Source organism: Nannospalax galili, unplaced genomic scaffold (genome assembly GCF_000622305.1).
Source record: "Nannospalax galili isolate Female #2095 unplaced genomic scaffold, S.galili_v1.0 scaffold830, whole genome shotgun sequence".
NCBI lineage: Eukaryota > Metazoa > Chordata > Mammalia > Rodentia > Spalacidae > Nannospalax > Nannospalax galili.
The window spans coordinates 1,416,796-1,434,716 of NW_008328342.1; the positions used below are offsets into that span (position 1 = coordinate 1,416,796).

A 17,921-nucleotide genomic window follows, 5' to 3' on the forward strand; every position below is an offset into this window, starting at 1 on the left:
GTGGACGCTATCCTGCCTTCCCATCCTGCACCTGGCATGCGCTTGGCACACTTTGCCTTTGGGACAGTCTGTTCCCTCCATTGACCGTAGCCCAGACTGCTGATGTGAGGGATGGCTGAGCGTTCTGAGGGGACCCATGCAGTGCTGTGCCTCCCAGAGGGAGCTCGTCTCTCTCAGCAAACAGAAAATAGTCGGAGTGGACGAATACCCACGTGCATTGAACTTCCATATGTGTGCAGCCTGTGCTGCTCTTTCAGCCTGGGCCCTAGAGGCCTAAAAGGCCCTGAGGGCTAAATGCAGCTCCAGGAGTTTTGCTGTATAGATGTGTCCATGGTGACTGTTTCTCTTGTCCCAGCTGTGCCATGCCTGTGTGTGACAGGACCTGAGAGAGGTGTTTCTGTAGGGCCTGTACACTGGAAGAGGAGGACAGGATGTGCGCACGGGTGGAGGAGGGTAGGATCTGTATTGGAAGAGGAGGCCAGGGTCTGCGCACAGGGGAGGGCAGTAGAGGGTGGCAGATTCCCCTGGAACTGGAGTTATGGATGGCAGTTAGCCACCATGTGGGTGCTTGGAATCAGACCCAGGGCCTCTGCAAGAGCAACCAGTGCTCTTAATGCTCAATGATCTCTCCTGCCCCCAAATAAATTAATTTTTAAGAGAAAAAATGCCTCACTGGCATGCCCGCAGGCCAGTCTGACAGGGGAAATTCTCCAACTGATGCTCCCTCTTCCGAGGTTTGTCAGGTTGGCCATTGAAGCTGACCAACCAGCACACTTGGACATCCCATATGGCCTTGGGTTTCCTGCTCTCAGAGAACCAGAACTGGGGCCCAGGGCGGACGCTGCTGGTCCCCACAGACTTCTCCCAGAAGCCCGCTGTGCATATCCATTGGCTTGATGGTGTCCCCCACCTCTGAAGCCTTTTCTGGGCCAGTCCATGGGCGGACAGCTCCAGAGAACTGCCCAGGCCTTCTGCCCTGAGGAGCCAGCTGGCCCAAGGTTGGCCAGACACCATAAGCCTCTGCTGCAGAGGTCAAGGTGGACGGGAATAGCAGGTTGTTGGAGCCAGCCTGCAGGGCTTAAAATAGCAGCTGGGGGCGGTGACCATGTGGCTGCCCATCGACACTGCAGTTGTGGCACAAGGAGGAATTCACAGCTTCTTTCTTGCATGTGTCAGAGCTTGTGATCTGCTCCTGGCCAGTGTGCCCCTCAGCCTATTTGAGGCACAGAGCTCTGTGATCAGGCCAGTGTCTTCTGCCTGGCCTGCCTGTCTGCTTGTTTGTGCCTTTGTTTGTTTGTGCCCGCATCTCAACAGCAGCATGTAATTTGAGTGTAACTGGGTAGAGTGAGTCAAATGTGTAGGCAGAGGGAGGCAGCTCTAACCAGAAACTAGTGTTCTGCTTGGGTGAGCCTGGGCACTTGGGGTTGGGGTGGTTCAGAGTCCTCAGTGAGACCCTGGTGTCTTAGTTTGTCTCTTCATTGCTGTGACAAAATACTCTGACAAGTACCAACTTGGGGAGGAAGGGGTCTATTTGTCTTACATCTCCCAGGTCACAGTTCATCAGGGAGCCCAAGGTAGGAACTCAGGGCAGGAACCTGGAGGCAGGAGCTGGAGCACAGGCCATGGAGGAACGCTGCTTACTGGCTTGCTCCCTGGCCCCTGCTCAGCCTGCTTTCTTATGTAACACAGGCCCACCTGCCCAGGGGTGGCAGCACCCACATCACTTAACAATCAAGAAGATCCCCACGATATGGCCACAGACCAATCCAATGAAGGCAATTCCCCAATTGAGGCTCCCTCAACCCAGGTGAGTCAAGTTGACACTAAAGCGTCCAGCACACCTGGCTACCCACATCCTTCCTCTGAATATGGCTGACCTGCTCTCCCAACATGACCTTGGCACACTGGCCACGATCTGTCAACATGGATTTGAGCAGCTAAGTCTGGCTACTTGGCTAGCTCCACCCAGCCCTGCCTTACAGAAGGGGCCAGGCTAGGCATGGCCAATGCCTTTGGTGATGACCCTCTGTGGCCCTAGTAACATGCAGCCAAGGTCCACCCCAGGTTGAGAGCAGCCTGGGCACTGATAGGCTGTTGGAGCCAAGCCAGCCTGTCTGTACTTCTGCTAATGTGTATGATGCCTTCACCAACTAGACTCTTGCTCTGGGGACCTGGAGGGTACTGGGGACATCAAGGTTGGCAGAGGGCAGGTGCTAGTTACCTAGAGGAGGGGTGTCGGGGTGACAGTAGTAGAGGGTGCTGTGTCTGAGGAAGAACACCTGCTGTGGAAGACACTCTCCTCAGAAGCCCTGGGGGCTCCCGGCTGGTCCCACTGCAGCTCAGAGGGCCGCCGTGCTACCTCCTTCCCAGGTTGGGGGGCTTCCCACGTCCAGCACTTCTGTGAGACGCCCTTGTAGCCGGAAGGACCCCTGAATGTGGGACCCCATGTGCCTTCCTCACTGCCCTCTCAGGGCTCTGCACAGAGGGCAGCAGGTAGTAGGCACTTTCTGGGTGATGAGTGGACGGAAGATCCCCATGGTGAGCAAGTTTCATATGCCAGGTTCTGGTGAGTGGGTCCCAGTGAGGTTGTGTGGCTTTGTGACAGAAGGGCCCTGTGCTTCCCGTGCAGGGCTGAATGTGGCAGTCCCAGTCAGGCTGAGGGATGTCCTCTGTCCTCCTCCACGGCGGCCGGTTGTCCCTATTTATGATCCGCTGTCGAGCATGGCAGTATCTATATTGGACAGTGTTACTCTTTAGCGTTTATGGGTGTTGGCCAAGCACTGATAGTGTAAATTTAGGAGCCACTACCCACAGGAATTCCCTCTCCTGGTAAGGTTCACCTTCCCTCCCTGGAGAAGTCCGCCACATTCCTCAGAGACCCGTGGGCTCTGCACTCAGGAGTAAGTGGGGGTGAGCAGTGACAGATGCTCAACTTGGGTTGGGTTGTTGGGAGAAATGCCTCCCTTCCTGTGCAGATGCGGCCCTGGGCCCTGAGTGCCTGTGTGTACTTACACGCTTACACCAGCACACCCATGTTCACTGTGTGTACCTTAGTGCAGCTGAGCATACCCGTGTGTATGTGTGCGTGTACATGCATACTTACATGTAACCCATGAATCTGAGTACAGCTGAGCATACCCGTGTGCACCTGTGTCTACACATGTGCATTCATGTAGCCTGTGTACACATAGGTGCATATGTGAGTGTCTACACAGCACATGCACCCCTGCAGCTGTGTGCCCATATGAACTGTGTATGTTTTTACTTGTGTGCCTCCTGTGTATACCTGTGTAGTCTGCCCTGTGTCTACCAGCCAGGCATATAGCATGTAATATCTGTGTTGTGTGTGTGTACTTCTCATAGATACCCATGTGTGTGGTCATGTTTAGTCCTTCAGGAAGGTAGGGAACCATGGGCCTCCTGGTACTGATGCCTCCAGCTCACTCCCCAGTTGCCCTGACTTCTGTGCCAGGGGATGGTGGTTCCCCCTGGCAGTATGGCAGTGCACACACCTTCAACACTCCAGAGAAGGTCTGACTTTTTATGTGGCTCTAAGATGCCACATCCTGAGAGCAGTGTGCTGGGGATGGAGACGTGGGACTCGGCTTGGGGACCTTGTAATCTGGCAGGTCGTTTTCTTGTGAAAGGCCAGAGTATGTAGAGGGAGGGACACAACGCCTTCCCGTGATTCCCTGTTTTCATTTCCGTGTGTGGCTGAGAGGGCCACATTTAATTTCCTGTCCTTTGGGACAGGGCTGCCTGTAATGCCTGGCATTCAGAATGTAGGCCACTGGCTGTCACATCACTTCCACCGAGCCAGCTGTGGTGGGCCACGCTCTCGGTGGGGGCTGGGTGGGCTCAGGCTGTAGGTGTCCAGGCTGCGTCCACTCAGCTTGTGACTCTCCTTCCTTGCAGGTCAGCTGGCCGCCGGCACCTGTGAGATTGTGACCCTGGACAGGGACAGCAGCCAGCCACGGAGAACGATCGCCCGGCAGACAGCTCGCTGTGCATGCAGAAAGGGGCAGATTGCTGGCACCACGAGAGCCCGGCCTGCTTGTGTGGATGGTAAGAGCCCCCAGCCCAGGTGACGCTCCTGGGTGCTGAGCTAAGCTTGTGGGCTGCTGTGAGAGCCAGGTATCATTCTGATGTGGCTTTCTCCAGAACGTTCTAAGGTCAGGGCCTCAAGGCACACCCTTAGCGCTGGGCCTCTGGCTGGGCTAGCTTTCCTTGAGTCAGCACATCTCGCAAGATTGCACTTGTGGGTAGCATGGCCCATGCCCATGGGGGTGGCCTCTCACAGCATGGTTTCTGTATTCCAAGTGTCAAGGCCCTGAAGTCTCCAACCAGGTGGGGTCCCATCCTAACCTCTCTTGAGTATTCTATCAAGCTAAGCCAGAACCAGCATGACAGTTGTCCCCCAAAGCCAGGAAGGCTTTCTTGGAAGGGGCCATCAGGGTCCTGGGAACAAGGGTTAGTCAGGACAGGGCTGGGCAGAGTCTGAGCTGCCTCCTGGCTGTGACCCACCAAGTATTTGGCCAGACTCTACTTTGCCCTAGAATGAACAAGCAGTTCAGGTCTCAGATGCCTGTGCATCTTGGGGCTTAGAGCTAGCTCGGCTCTGACTCGGGGGCTGGCCCTTCCCTGAAGACCCCAGGATACAGTGCCTTCCCTCAGTGCCTTCTCTGGACCCCATGTCCATGTGCCACCCACATTCCTATCGTCAGTTTACAAGGGTTGGGGACCATCTGTAGCTCAGGAGAGTGTGGGATGAGGCCGAGCTTCAGGCCAGGACAAGGGGCAGTGGAATTCTTGGTGCTTCCAATGACCTAAACCGAGAGGGACAAGCCAAGGGGCAGTGAGGCAAGTCTGACCTCATGGAGATACCTGCAGTTCACAGTTCTGGATGCCCTCCATCAGCTGACCCTGTTTGCAGCCACTAGGATCCCAGGATCAGAATCCGTGTCCTGGATCCCAAGGGGTGGTCTGGGTGGAACTGCGTCTTGGTGATGTTGATTGATTCTCGAGAACCAGTGTGGGCTGGTGCGGAGCTGCCGGCCCCAGTCCTTCCTCTTCTTTTAATCCTTCTGAGAGCCTGACGGGGGACGGGGGTCTGGACTGATTGCTAATTGAATCTGGGTCTGCCCATCTGAAACTGCGTCTGTGTCTCTCCCACAAACCTCCCGGTGCCTCAGGTCCCAGAGACCCAAATTAAAACCTCACCATTTTTAAGGGAGGCCATATAAATTAGTTCGCTTACATTTTCTGCACAGTGGGCATTTTCCAGGCTGCTGTCTAATTTAATTTTTGCTTTTCTATTTTCTTGCACTGTGTGCATAATAAGTTTCCTTGCATGAGATTGTGTCTGCTGAAGAGAATTTGTGTCGTGTTGGCCCAGCTGGCGTTGAATGCCAGTGGCGTTTAGCCTGGCATGATCTGTGCTGACCCTGAAATCAGGAGCTAAAATGCTAGGACAGAGTTGCTGTTGAGAGGCCACATAGTCCTTTATGAGCTGGCTTTACAGATGTCCATAAATTTGCTCACTCATTCTCTCTCTAAAATAAGGTGCATGCTCCCAGGTGTAGGAAGAATCGGGGAGATCAGCTCTCTTAACTCCTCATCCCTGGACGTTGCAATGCTGCGAGTACTGGGGTGCATCTGTTGGGCAGGGAGGCGTCCCTGAGGGAGCATTTGAGTGCGGTCTCAAGGGATGAAGCGATCACCAGTAAAGCTGCACATTGCAGAAAGAGGGTGCTGTTGGAGATGAACTCCTGAGTATAGTCCTCCTTAGCCTGTTTCTGAGCCAAAGCGTTTTGCAGAAATCAGTCTCCAGCACCCTGAACCTGCGAACTGGCCCAAGAGTTGGTCCCTGTTACAGAATCCATAGGAAGAGAGATCTGAAAACCAGCCTGTTACCTGCCTCGGGGCTTACTTTCATCCCAGAAACATCAACAAGCAGACCTTACCTTGGGGCTGTGCCCTGCAGACTGCAAACCAGGCTCCTGAGCACCGGCTGTGTCTGTAGATACACTGTATTTCCCCCTCCTGTTGGCAGAAACCCATGTGGTTCTGACTCCTCCACAGTGCTGCCCTGTGAACTGAGACCTGCCCACACTCTCCCTGTAACCGCAACAATGACCTTATGCAATTCCCCTTCTCTGACTTCTTTTGAAACTCCTTTGGAAACAAATCCAAATAAAACCAGCCTCTGGCGCATGGGCTGAGTGTAGGCGTGGGGAAGAGGGACTCACTTTAGGAGTAACAGTGCCCAAAACACACTGGAGTGCTGTGGCCAGGAGCATCCGGTCCAGAGTGCAGGTGGTTTCCTTGGGAACCATGTAGGAGGGGCAGGCTGAGGTCAGGGCTACAGGAAGCCACAGTGTAAGGAGTGTGCCCTCAGCTGCAGAAAGGTGCCCCAGAGCCATCCAGTCGCTCTTCCATGCGTGACTAGTGTCGTTCTCCTCTGGCCCTCAAGGGGCCTTCTGATGTGGTTGACTGTGTCACCCACCCTGGAGCTGCTTGGGTGATTGTACGTGTCTGTACTTCCCAGATGGAACAGCAGCAGGCTGTCCTTCCCAACATGGGCAGGAGGCAGAGCTGACCAGAGTTCCAGCCCAGGGCTCTAGCTTGGTCTCTCCTCACCAGCTAGAGCCCATGGGCAAAGCCTGTGTCTCCCCTACAGATGGGGGCAACAGCTCAGCAGTCTCAGGCTCTCTGAGAACAATGTAAGACAATCTATGCTCCTGTGATAGCAATTCAGAGATGGCTGTCTGCCCAGTAACACACAGCTTGCATGTTCCCCATGTGGCCATGGGGCTCTCTGTAAGGAAACAGGGAACACAGGAGTGTTCACAGGACTGGTCTGTACGGTCGGCTGCTGCAGTTCTGGGTAAGGATGGTGAAATGGTTGCAGAGAATGGAGAGTGCAGAAGGAGTTGGCTGATTCCCACCAGGTACCCGAGACCCTCCTCTGGGACCTTTTCAATAAGTCTAAGGCAACTAGATTCCCACATGCTGAGGCCTGACATCAGACCCCTGCCTCACACTATGCACAGATGTTGACTCAGAGTGGATGCTAAGAGTGAAAAGATAGAACTCTCAGGAGCCGGCGAATCTTCATGCCCTTGACCTTGGCAAAAGGTTCCTAGGTGTGACCAGTGAAATCACAGAAATTAAAAAAAAAAAAGTGAAAAACATGCCCGCAAAATGGCTTAGTGGGTAAAGGTGTTTGCTGCTAAGCCTAGAGACCTGAGTTCAATCCCTACCTGGAGACATGAGTTCCCCAGGACCCATGTAGTAGAAGGAGAGCCCCAACTCCCAAAGATGGTCCTCTGACCTCCACACGAGTGCCAGGGCATGTGCTAAATAAATAAATAAATAAACACACAAATACATAAATGACATAAATGAATGTCATTTAAAAGGGAGTGGGTAGGGAAATGGCTCAGCAAGTCAGGAACTTGTTGCTAAGCCTGACGACCTGAGTTCAATTCCCAGGACCCACATGGTAGAAGGACGAACCAGTTCTAGCAGTTTGTCCTCTGAATTCACGTGTGCACTCATAACCCACCCCACAATAAATAAACGTGATAAAGCATTTTATTTCTTTTTAAGATTTATTTTTATTTTATATGCATGCGTGTTTGCCTACATGTATGTATGTGCTCCATGTATGTGCCTGTTGCCTGGGGGAGTCCAGTACTCCTGGAACTGGAGTCAGAGACTGTTGAGAGCTGCTGTGGGTGCTGAGCACCAAACCCAGGTGCGGTCCTAGTGAAGTGCGAAGCATATCCCTTAAAGGCATAAAGATGTATCTGTGCACATGAAGCTTACACTCAGATGTCCGGAGCTGCAGGGGCTCTGGAAGCGACAAGAGGAGATGGCTGAATGTCCCTTACAGCACCCCTTACAGGTGAGCAGAGTGTGGCTGTCTGTCACAGTGCTGTCCAGCCGTCCGTTGATGAGCCAGCCTGCACCACATGTGAGAGCTGAAACCCTGCTGCTGGTGAAGGAAGCTGTGCTCCAAAGGCCACGTGCTGAGACCACTGCCACGGAATGTCCTGAGCCAGTGCAGGGACAGAGCTGTCTGACTGCTGTCCAAGGGAGAGAGGCATAGGAAGGGGCAGCTAAGGGGCACATGTTTTCTCTGGGTGACCCAAGTGTACTAACACTGGTTGTGGGAAGTTAGCCGGCCTTGACCACAGGATGTCCAGCTTCAGGAATGATCTGTCTGGCTGGCTGCAAAGGCCCTGCATGCTGTCTCACCAGCTTCTTGGTGAGTGGCGGTTGGGGAAGACAGGACCTGCTTCCCGATGGTCTTTTTGGTTGTCTCAGCTCCTGGCCAGGTCATGGGTCAGCTTGCTCCCAACACTGGTTGTGGGAAGTTAGCCGGCCTTGACCACAGGATGTCCAGCTTCAGGAATGATCTGTCTGGCTGGCTGCAAAGGCCCTGCATGCTGTCTCACCAGCTTCTTGGTGAGTGGCGGTTGGGGAAGACAGGACCTGCTTCCCGATGGTCTTTTTGGTTGTCTCAGCTCCTGGCCAGGTCATGGGTCAGCTTGCTCCCAGCATCCCTCTGCTTGGACATCTACTTTACTACATAGGTGCTGGATGCCAGGGGCTCTCGGTTTGGCAGGAAGAGTAGGCACTGAATCCAATCAGTTAGTACACTCTGTTGTCCGAGGCCGCTGCTCTAGAATTCACGCCTGGGTCAGACTGTGCTGTAAACGCCCAGGAACTGAGAGATACTCGAAAAAGTTGTTCATATTCCACTTCCTCAAACACAGCCGTGGTGTCTTCAGATGAGCCTGGTCCAGATGGGGCTTGGGTCACCCTGTGTGTCGGCACCTGGTCAGCTCTGAGCAAGCAGCGACTTGTATCGGAGAGGAAGGTGGCAGGTGTGAGGAGAGCCCCAGTTCCACAGGATGGGAATGTGAACTTATATCCACCCTACCAAGGAGTCTCCCGGACAGGGAGGGAGCCTGCCCACCTGGGCTGTGGCTGCCGGGTTTGATGGCCCTGTGCCAGTGGACTGTGTGCTTCCTCAGAGTTCGGTACTGCTGTGGAGGTCAAGATCATTCAGGGGAGATGTCTCTCAGATCCTTCTGGATCTTGCTGCTGTCAGTAGTCAGAAACAAGCTAAGCAGTCCAGTGACTACCTGATGTATGTATGGAGCTGAGAGTGTCTGTGCCAGGGTGCCTTCTGCTCAGGCCGCGGGCTCCCCTGCTGTGTTTAATGCCTGGCTCTCTGCCTGTGTCTCCAGAGAGCAGCAGGGACTGGTGGGAAATGCCTGGCTTTCTGTGCATTGAGCGGAGTAGGCTGGGGGGGCCGCTGAGCGTGTGTGGGGCCTGGTGTGTGTAATTAACACGGTGGCCCCAGGCATGTTGGGGGCCTGGTGATCAAGGAGGACGGGGCAGATGTGTGGCCTCCTTGCTTGGATCTCTTCCTTTCTTGGAGTGTGGGAGAACAGGGTTCCTGTGCAATGCAGCCTTTTTCAGAGGCTTTACAGAGCAGGGTGGCACACCCTGGGCATGCCAGTGACAGGGGGTGGGGCTGGAGACATAGCTCCACACTGCCACCTGCAGAAGCCTGAGGGCTTCTATTCAGAGACCTGTAGTCAGGTGAAGCCAGGATTATTGACTTTGCTGCAGAAAAGGATTTCAGGACAACTCAGTATGAAGCAGATTGGAGTTTATTAAGAAGAGATTTTACATAGATTTAAAGAGGGTCGCTAGAAAGAGCGGCCCACAGTGCAAGGCTAAGACACCTCAGTGTGAGTGTCGGGGTCTCAAGAAATTTACAGAATTATGCTTAATTGTCTTTACAGTACATTAGAGACTATTTTGTTTTGTTCCAAAGTTCCAGCTCCAAGGGTGGCTAAGGAATTTAAATGAGATCATAGGGTGGTTCCTGGGGTGCACTGAACAGGATTACAGCTGATAAGGGAAAGCCCTGGTTACTAAGGTAACAAAGGAAGTTAAGATGCTTCAATGCAAACGAAATCCATCATCTTGTTTGCTGGATCCCCAGGAAAAGTCTGAGGAAACCGCAAGGCCGCGCTCGGGATCATGTGTGCTCAAGGCTTCAGCCTGGCTCGTTGCTAATTCAGCACTCTTATTTGAAAATTCCTCTCTGTATAAAGGGAATGCCACCTCTGTCTGCAGCCCTCACACAATTGTTGATGGGGTTGGAATTCTCATTTCGCACTGGGGAGAAGCTTGGACCAGCCTCCACAGTGGCTTGTTAGGCTTCCATGTCCCTGGAATCGTCTGTCTTTTTATCCTGCCTCAGGCTGGCAAGAACTCCGAGCAGCCTGCTTTTCTCCCCTCCGGCCTGGAGTACCATCTCCAGTGTCCACTGGGCTCATAGGCCACAGGTGTGGAACCTGGCTATGGTAGTGGCCTGCTGTGTCTGCACCAGGCTGTACTGGAGTCTGTGGCTTCCGTGGATATGCCTCTGTTACTCTCCTGTCTCAGCTCGGCAAAGCCCACTGTCCCTTGCCCCCTCCATGAGGACAGCCAGCCCACAGGCAGTGGGGGTTCCTTCTCCTGGGAATGGGCTTCATAGGATCCTGATGGGGCCCTGATCTGCAATCCCCACATTGTGGTATTTGGCGACAGAAACGCCCAATGTCCCGGGTGTGAGGATGCCAGGCCATCCCCCTTGGACCATTTTCCTCGTGAGAGGTCCCTGGATTGGTATCCTTGGCCCATTGACTGCAGTAAGTTTGGGTGACATCTATGACTTCATAATGTTGGTGTTTGGGACCTGGGTGGAGGCTTAGTTCAAGTACTTAGTTGGCCTTAGTACTAAGGTATGGGGTAAATGGAAGGGTGCTTGGGAGAGTTGGTACATGAGTTTCACTTGTCATAGTCAATATAGTCACAGGGAGTCCCCTGCTTCCCCTCAGCAGCACTGGGAATGGGGAGCAGGCTCAGGGCCGAGTCAGGCAGAGCAGAGCATAAGGGGATGTGGGAGGAGAAATGTTGGCCTCACAATGTAGGCGGCATCCTGCAGGACTGGGCGTCTGTTCTGTCAGTGGGCAGGTGATGACCTCTGCTTGCCAGCCTCGTTCCCACCCACCCTGCTGCCTCTGAGAGCTGACAGTCCTGCTGGACAGCGGTGGGTACACTGTGCAGCAGGCCTCCCCCCGCACCAGGGGCGAGGCTTTTAAGTGTCTGTAGTTAGAGAAAAATAGAGGGGTTTCTGTCTATTTCTATTTTAGCCCACTCTGCTGCCACAACAAAATCCCTGAAACTGGGTAATTTATAAAGGACAGAAATGCATTTCCTCCCAGCTCTGGAGGCCGGGACGGCCACGGTCAGGCAGGCCACGGTTGGGCAGGCTGCGGTCCAGCATTAGCCTGTACAGTGTCAGCTGAGGGCTCCCAGAGGGTGAGAGTGCTTGCTATCACCTAACGTGGGCCGAACTCCCTCTGCCAAGCCCTTGATTGGCTGCATCAATGTGTTCATAAGGGTAGAGTTCTTGTGACTAAACACCATCCCCTGTGACCCAATATGTTGCATTGGGGTTAAGTTTTCAGTGTGAATTTGGGGGACAGTTTAAGAGTATAGCAATTAGGAAATGTGGAAACACTTGATGCATGCCATGATTCTAACTTTTGGGAAAGGAAAGAGGGAAGCTTAGGAGGTTAAGCTCAGTCTTGACTTCAGAGCAAGCTGAATGTCAGTCTGAGCTACATGAGATCCTGTCTCAAAAAGACCAAAAAAAAAGGAGGGAGGGAGGAAAAAAATATCAAGGTGAAGTTTGTACATTGGAATCTGTCCACGCAGGCTAGCCTGCTCACCGTGCTGCCCTGTTCCTGTGAAATCACGGTGCGTTTCATCCATGGGGTGACTCCTCTTGCCCAGTAGTCCTGGAACCCATCAGGAGGGGTGTTCCTCACTCAGCTTCTCCAGCGTGGACACTTCTAGATGTGACAGTGCTGCATGGATGTTATCACTTGACACTTGAGGACTCTGGAATGCCTGCCCAGAGCTGGGTTCCAGGAAGACCTTGTCACCAACACGGTTGGTGAACCTGCGTGGCCGCAGCAGGGCCACAGGGACGCCGCCATTCTGTGTGGCAGCGTGGCCTGGCAGATCTTTGATACGTACTGTGCCAGCGCATGTGGTGCTATTAGAGCCTCTCCAGCTCGTGTTTTTAATCAGCGTTTGAGGGTTATTAGTATGTACAAGAAGAGATAGCTTTGAAGTCTTGGAGGAAATTCCAGGAAACTCGGGGCTGATGGGCCCAGCGTGTGGCGACAGCCTGTGATCCTGATTGTGGCCATCAGTGGAGACACTTCTGACACTTTCTGGGGCAGGGCGCACAAGTCTTTCTTGATGCACACAACCGCAGACCTCTTCTTCCCTCTTCCACACGTGGCACTCCTCGCCGGGGTGAAGGAGACCTGTTAGCACTGTTTGATGGTGTCCACGGGGCTCTGCCAAAGAGGCCAGTGAAGCCCCTCTTGAGGGTGCAGGCTTGTCTTTTGATTTCTGTTGGGATGGTGTCCACAGCCTCATTGCCCTGGGCAGGCGGCTACAATGCTCCCTGGCTCTGCACCTTCTGCCTTTCTGAGTGGAGTCTAAGTGTGTGACATCCTGGAGCCACAGAGCACAGCCACATCTGACCTGGGAACCCAGGCTGTTTAAATAGGGACTGACGACAGCCGTTGTGTGGGGGGACCTGACTGCCGAGCTCCCTCCAGCTCCTCACAGTACATACGGAGAAACTGAGTGTCACGCAGGATGGAGATGGCCCCAGACACACAGCTGGAAAGCTTGGATGCCGGGAAGAAGGCCATGTGGAAAGCCTGTTTCCTCTTAGAAAGGTCTGAGCTGGCCAGGCCTGTGGCATTGGGATACAGAGAAAAGTAGAAGAGGACCTGTGGTCTCAGAGAATGAAGACCTGCAGGGTGTGGGATGTTCAGAAAATGGAGCACTGTGACAGGAGTCACAGGAGGGAGCGATAAACTGAGACTGAGGCACCAGAGAGGGCTTCCTGGAGGAGGCAGTACCCACACCCTTTCACATCTCCAGGCGGTGTATCCTGGAAACTTAGCACCACTGGGCAGTGGCCACAGTCAAGAACAGTCTGAGACCCTGACCAGAAGCATTCCCTTCCAGATGCAGTGAGTGAGACGGGACAGCCACCCTGCTTTGTGAGGACTGTGCCCAGCCACCACCCACCTCCCCCTGTCAGAGCTAAGGTCTCAGGACAGTGCCAGCTTTGGGCAAGTGGAACATTTTGCCCTGGCCATTAGGTCTGGCACAGGACCCAGAGAACTTGGAGAATCACTTCATGGAGGGAGAACGTCAGCCCCACTCATAGTTCACGGGCCTGCGTGAGGCTGAGACCAGGAGAGGCGTAGGGACACTGACTGCCTGGATCACGTCCTCAGCAGCATAGCTAGACCCTACATTCAGGCACTGGCGAGAGATCTGCAAACCAGGGTGGCTTCCCGGAGGACGGGCAGACACTTCGTTTTGTGTGAGCCCCTGCTGGTCTGTGAGCAGTTCTGTGCAGTGGCAGTTGAGCTCAGACTGAGAAAGTGTCCCACAGGGTCTGTGTAATGGTGGTGTGATGTAAGTGACTGAGGAATGGGGGGCCTGCCCACCATAGCTGGCGTGGTGGTTTGAGTGAGAGTGTTTCCCCCAGGGGTCTGGATATGTGAGCGCTTGGCCCCACTTGGTGGTGCTGTCTGTGGAGGTTTAGGGGTGTGAACTTACTGGTGGAAGCACATCTCTACAGGGTGGGCCGAGAGCTCACAGCCTTGCCCCGTTTCCAGTCCTACTCTTTTGACTTCCTGTGCCTGCTTGAAGATGTGAGCGCTTGGCATTCTGCTCTGTCCGCCTGTCGCCACGATGGACTTTTATCTGGAACCATAAACCCAACAATATCTTCTGTAAGTTGTCTTGATGATGGAGTGTTATCACAGCAACAGAAGAGTAACTAATACAGCTGACCGACCACACGGTGGCCGTTCTTTGATGACTATAGAATCCCGTGCTGTCTTTGATGGCAGCTGAGGTTACGGACCAAATTAAACAGTACCGTGAGGAGCAGATCAAAGCTAGAACCCTTTAGAAGGAGCAGCCACATTTTGATCCTAGAAGCCTCTTTGATCATATGACTTGGTTGAGTGTGGGACGAAGTTGTGGCTGCCTCCTCTCCTCCCAGGGAGGTGGAGCTAGAGATGACTGGTCACCTCCAAGGTAGATATGGAGTCTGGTGCTTCATCCTTGGGGTTGAACAGTCTCTCAAATCTAGGCCTGGTGTTGACTGTCCTCTAAACACTGAAGTGCATTACCCCCGCCCAGGATTCCATCACACCAAGCACCCCATGGAGCACTCCTACTTACCAGAGAAAGTTGAATATGACTCAGGCCTTGAGCTGATCTTACCTTGAGCATATTTGGAGTCTAATCCAGGTGTGTGTTTTATGATTTTTGTGGGGTGGGAAGAGATTGCTATGAGGAGGGCCAGCCACTTCCAGTAAGCCTGGATGGACCATAATGGGGTTCCCAGTCCGGGGTCCACACACACATTTCCAGGAGGGACAGTTCCTTCTCAGCTTGTTCCTCTCCAGCCCTTTGGGACCTAGTACCCTGAGCTAGGATGTGTTTAGCTCTGGGAAAGCAGCTGTATGTGAGCCTGACCTCATGACTGGAAGTGAGCAATGCAGTCTGGGATACCTGCCTTGTCCAAAGCCTCACTCTGCACCTGAACAGCGGAGTGAAGTAAGATCAACCTGTCCCCCGGGCCTCGGTTTCTATGTGGGTGACATCAATTGAGTGTTAGGGTTGGTGAGACTTAGGAACAGATGCTGTGGAGATTTAGTACATGCAGCTAGTGTTGACCTGGACACCTTGGCTGCGTGGCCATACCGAGTGGGAGACTTGGTCTGTTAAAGGAGCACTCGACACAGATGCAGGCACAGCTGAGGGACGTACACACAGGGCTTATTAATTCCCTCAGGCCTGGGAAGGTGGTGCTCACTGGGCCACCTTTGTGGAGTGGTTCGTTCGGCAAATCCTGCAATCTTACAGTGAGCACTCTGGGTGGGCTTCAGTTGGTGAGGCCGGCATGCTTTTACCATGGACCCTTTGCTCACCCTGCACCGTGCCGTACTGGGAGACCAGAGGCGATCTCCATGGCCCTTCCTACCAACCCTTTGCTGTGGAGCAGGTCTGGGCTGTTTGCTTACACTCCTGACCCCTCAGACACAGAACTTGGGATAAAGAGAAAATAACATATCCTTTCTGTTCAGGCCCAGCCTACCCAAAGAGTCTAGTGGGAAGACAGAGGGATCAGAGATGGTCCACGTGTGGCACTGTGCACCGGTCAGGCACTGCATGGGAACCCAGGGCATCTCTGTCCCCTCGCCCATGCCTGAAGTATGAAGTGAGCCAGGCTCTGTCAGTTCACAGTGAAGGATGAGGTCACACAGGTGCTCATGTGAAAGAACATTAACCACTCTGTGTGGCTGCCGTGCAGGGAACTGAGCAGAGGACCAGGAAACCAAGGGAAAGGCCTGGGGGGCATTTGAAGGAGCCTCTTTGGAGGTAGTGCTGCATCCAAGATTGCTAATCCAGAGAGCTCCAGCTCCAACCTGAGTGGCAAGCTTGAGTCCCAACCCTAGGGGCAAGGATGAGGGATGAAGATGGGATCCTGAGACACAGGGCTGGAGACTGCGGAGACCTCGTGTTCACGTGACAGGCTGTGACGCGGTGGTGAGGAGGTAGACAGAACCTCTGATGTCCTCAGTGAAGAGCCAGCCGCTGCCACAGCAGATCAGAAACTGCACTGTCAGGCCGACGGGAGTGGTGGGGGCCAGTTGTGTGAGGAGGTCATGATAGGACTGGCGGGGAAAGTATGAGACCACGGGGTGTGAAGAGCGGCGGGCTGGAGGCCTGAGCTTGGGCAGTCTGGGGAAGTACGGGAGGACCATTTATCACCTCATCATGGCAGGTGCCCGCTCACCTGCCCTCCGCAGGCAGCAGCATGGGTGATGCTGGGCAGGGAGACAGGTTAAGTGACACTCGGATAGCACAGGAGTGGTGAGGTCATGGGGTGGGGAGAAGGCAGCTGGGGACCCAGAGCCCAGGTGGTGGGCATCAAGGGGGCCCATTGGCATCTGGCACACTCTCAGGATGGTGCTGGGTTCTGGTGTGAGCTTTGGCTGGTGGGCTTGCTTTTATATTTTGTTAAGTGTCTTTGATGATCTTAAAGCTTGTTTGTGGGTCAACAAACGGATCACCAAGTGCAGCCTCTGCATTCTGAGCAGGAGGCTACAGACTTGGAGCACCCTGGTGGACAGGAGACCATGCAGGGATTAGGTCACTCGCATTTTTCATAAGTTTTGCCTAACTGCCCAAGTAGCTTTGGACCTGCCTCAGAGTGCCTAGGGCTTCTGTCTTCTATAGAGGCATCAAGTACCTGGGGTCCAAGATTTGCACAAATGACTCAGGCTCTTCTGCCACCTGCTGGCAGTGAGCCTGTATTGCAGGCTCACCCTTTAATAGTAAGCAAGTCTGAGCTGTGGTGATGTGCCAGAGATTTCTATCAGCCGACCTCAGGCTAAAGCTTCTGCTTTTGACTGCATGTGTATCGAGCATGCACAGATGCTCTCCTTGTCAGAGTCCCTAAAACAGCATGGAATAGTCATCTATGTGGTGGTTACACAGGTTGGGTATTATAAGCAATCTAGAAGTGATTTGAGCAATGGTAGTTATGTGCGTAGATGATTGTTTTTATTGATTTTTATTTTATGTATATGGATGTGTGTCTGCATGTATGTAAATGCACCATGCACAGGCAAACCTGCATAGGCCAGAAAAGGGAGACAGATTTCCCTGGAACCAGGGTTACAGATGGTTGTCAGCCGCCACGTGGGTGCTGGGAACCGAACCCTGGTCCAGTGCTCCTCACAGCCAAGCCATCTCTCCAGCCCCAAACACAGCTTTTTATGTAAGGAATGTGGTCATCTCAGATTTGGGAATGTCTTTGAATGGGGTTGGAATCATCTGCTATGATGGAGCGTGTCCCAAACACAGTGCATCCCGTGATCTGGCTTCCCCTCTTCATGCCTCTGTGAAGCAATGATTCACAAGTATGCCTGTGTAGACTGTGGTGTCCGTACAACTGAAGACCCCGAACAAGTGATTGTTCTTTAATTTTCCTCTTCCTCATCTGTTGTTAGTTGAGAATTTCATACAATGTGTTTTGATCGTGATCATGTCTACCCCCTCCCTCGACTTCTCCTGGATCCCCCCTCCTTCCCTTCCCACTGATTGTGGAGTCTTTCTTTTTTTCAAACCCACAAAGTCCAGTTGGTGCTGTCCACACGTTCTTTGGTGTGTGGTCATCCGCTGGAGTGTGGCTGACCTCCCAGGCTCCAGACTCTCAGAAAATGGACTCTTCCTCTACAGTTACCGTCAGCTACAGTTACCAACAGCTCCTCAGCTGGGGGGGTGTTATACAATATCTCCTTATCTTAGAAGGGTTATACACTAGCTCCTCATCTGGGGGTGGGGTGTTTCATGCCCACACCCTCTCTCCATGCTGAGATTTGGTCTGGCTTGACTTTGCACATTCTGAGCACAACAGGGCAGGTGCAGATATGAATTCACAGAAGTTATGACCGCATGCATAACTGATTATTCTTTTTAAAAATGTCCCTGAGCCGTAGGTGGGTATTCTACACACTACAGTTTTGAAGTCTGATCTTCTGATGGGTCTCTCCCCATGGCCCAGGGCTGTCCTGGAGCCACCCCAAAACTGGACCTTTTCTATTTTATTTTTATTTCACGCATGAGTGTATTGCCTGCATGTGTGTAAATACACCTGTGTTGTGCAGTGCACATGGAGGTCAGAAGAGGGTGTTAGAGCCCCTGGAACTGGAGTTATGGACGGTTGT

The 17,921-nt window shown here is 53.2% G+C and overlaps 1 protein-coding gene across 2 annotated transcripts in view; it reads left to right on the plus strand.

The window, feature by feature from the left end:
• Positions 1-17,921, plus strand: part of Tafa5 (TAFA chemokine like family member 5) — a 224,857-nt gene that overhangs the window by 136,280 nt on the left and 70,656 nt on the right. For both annotated transcript variants that reach the window (XM_008826866.1, XM_008826876.1), the window contains exon 2: positions 3,916-4,065. In XM_008826866.1, the coding sequence (XP_008825088.1) occupies positions 3,916-4,065 (150 nt within the window). The remainder of the gene's footprint in view (positions 1-3,915; positions 4,066-17,921) is intronic.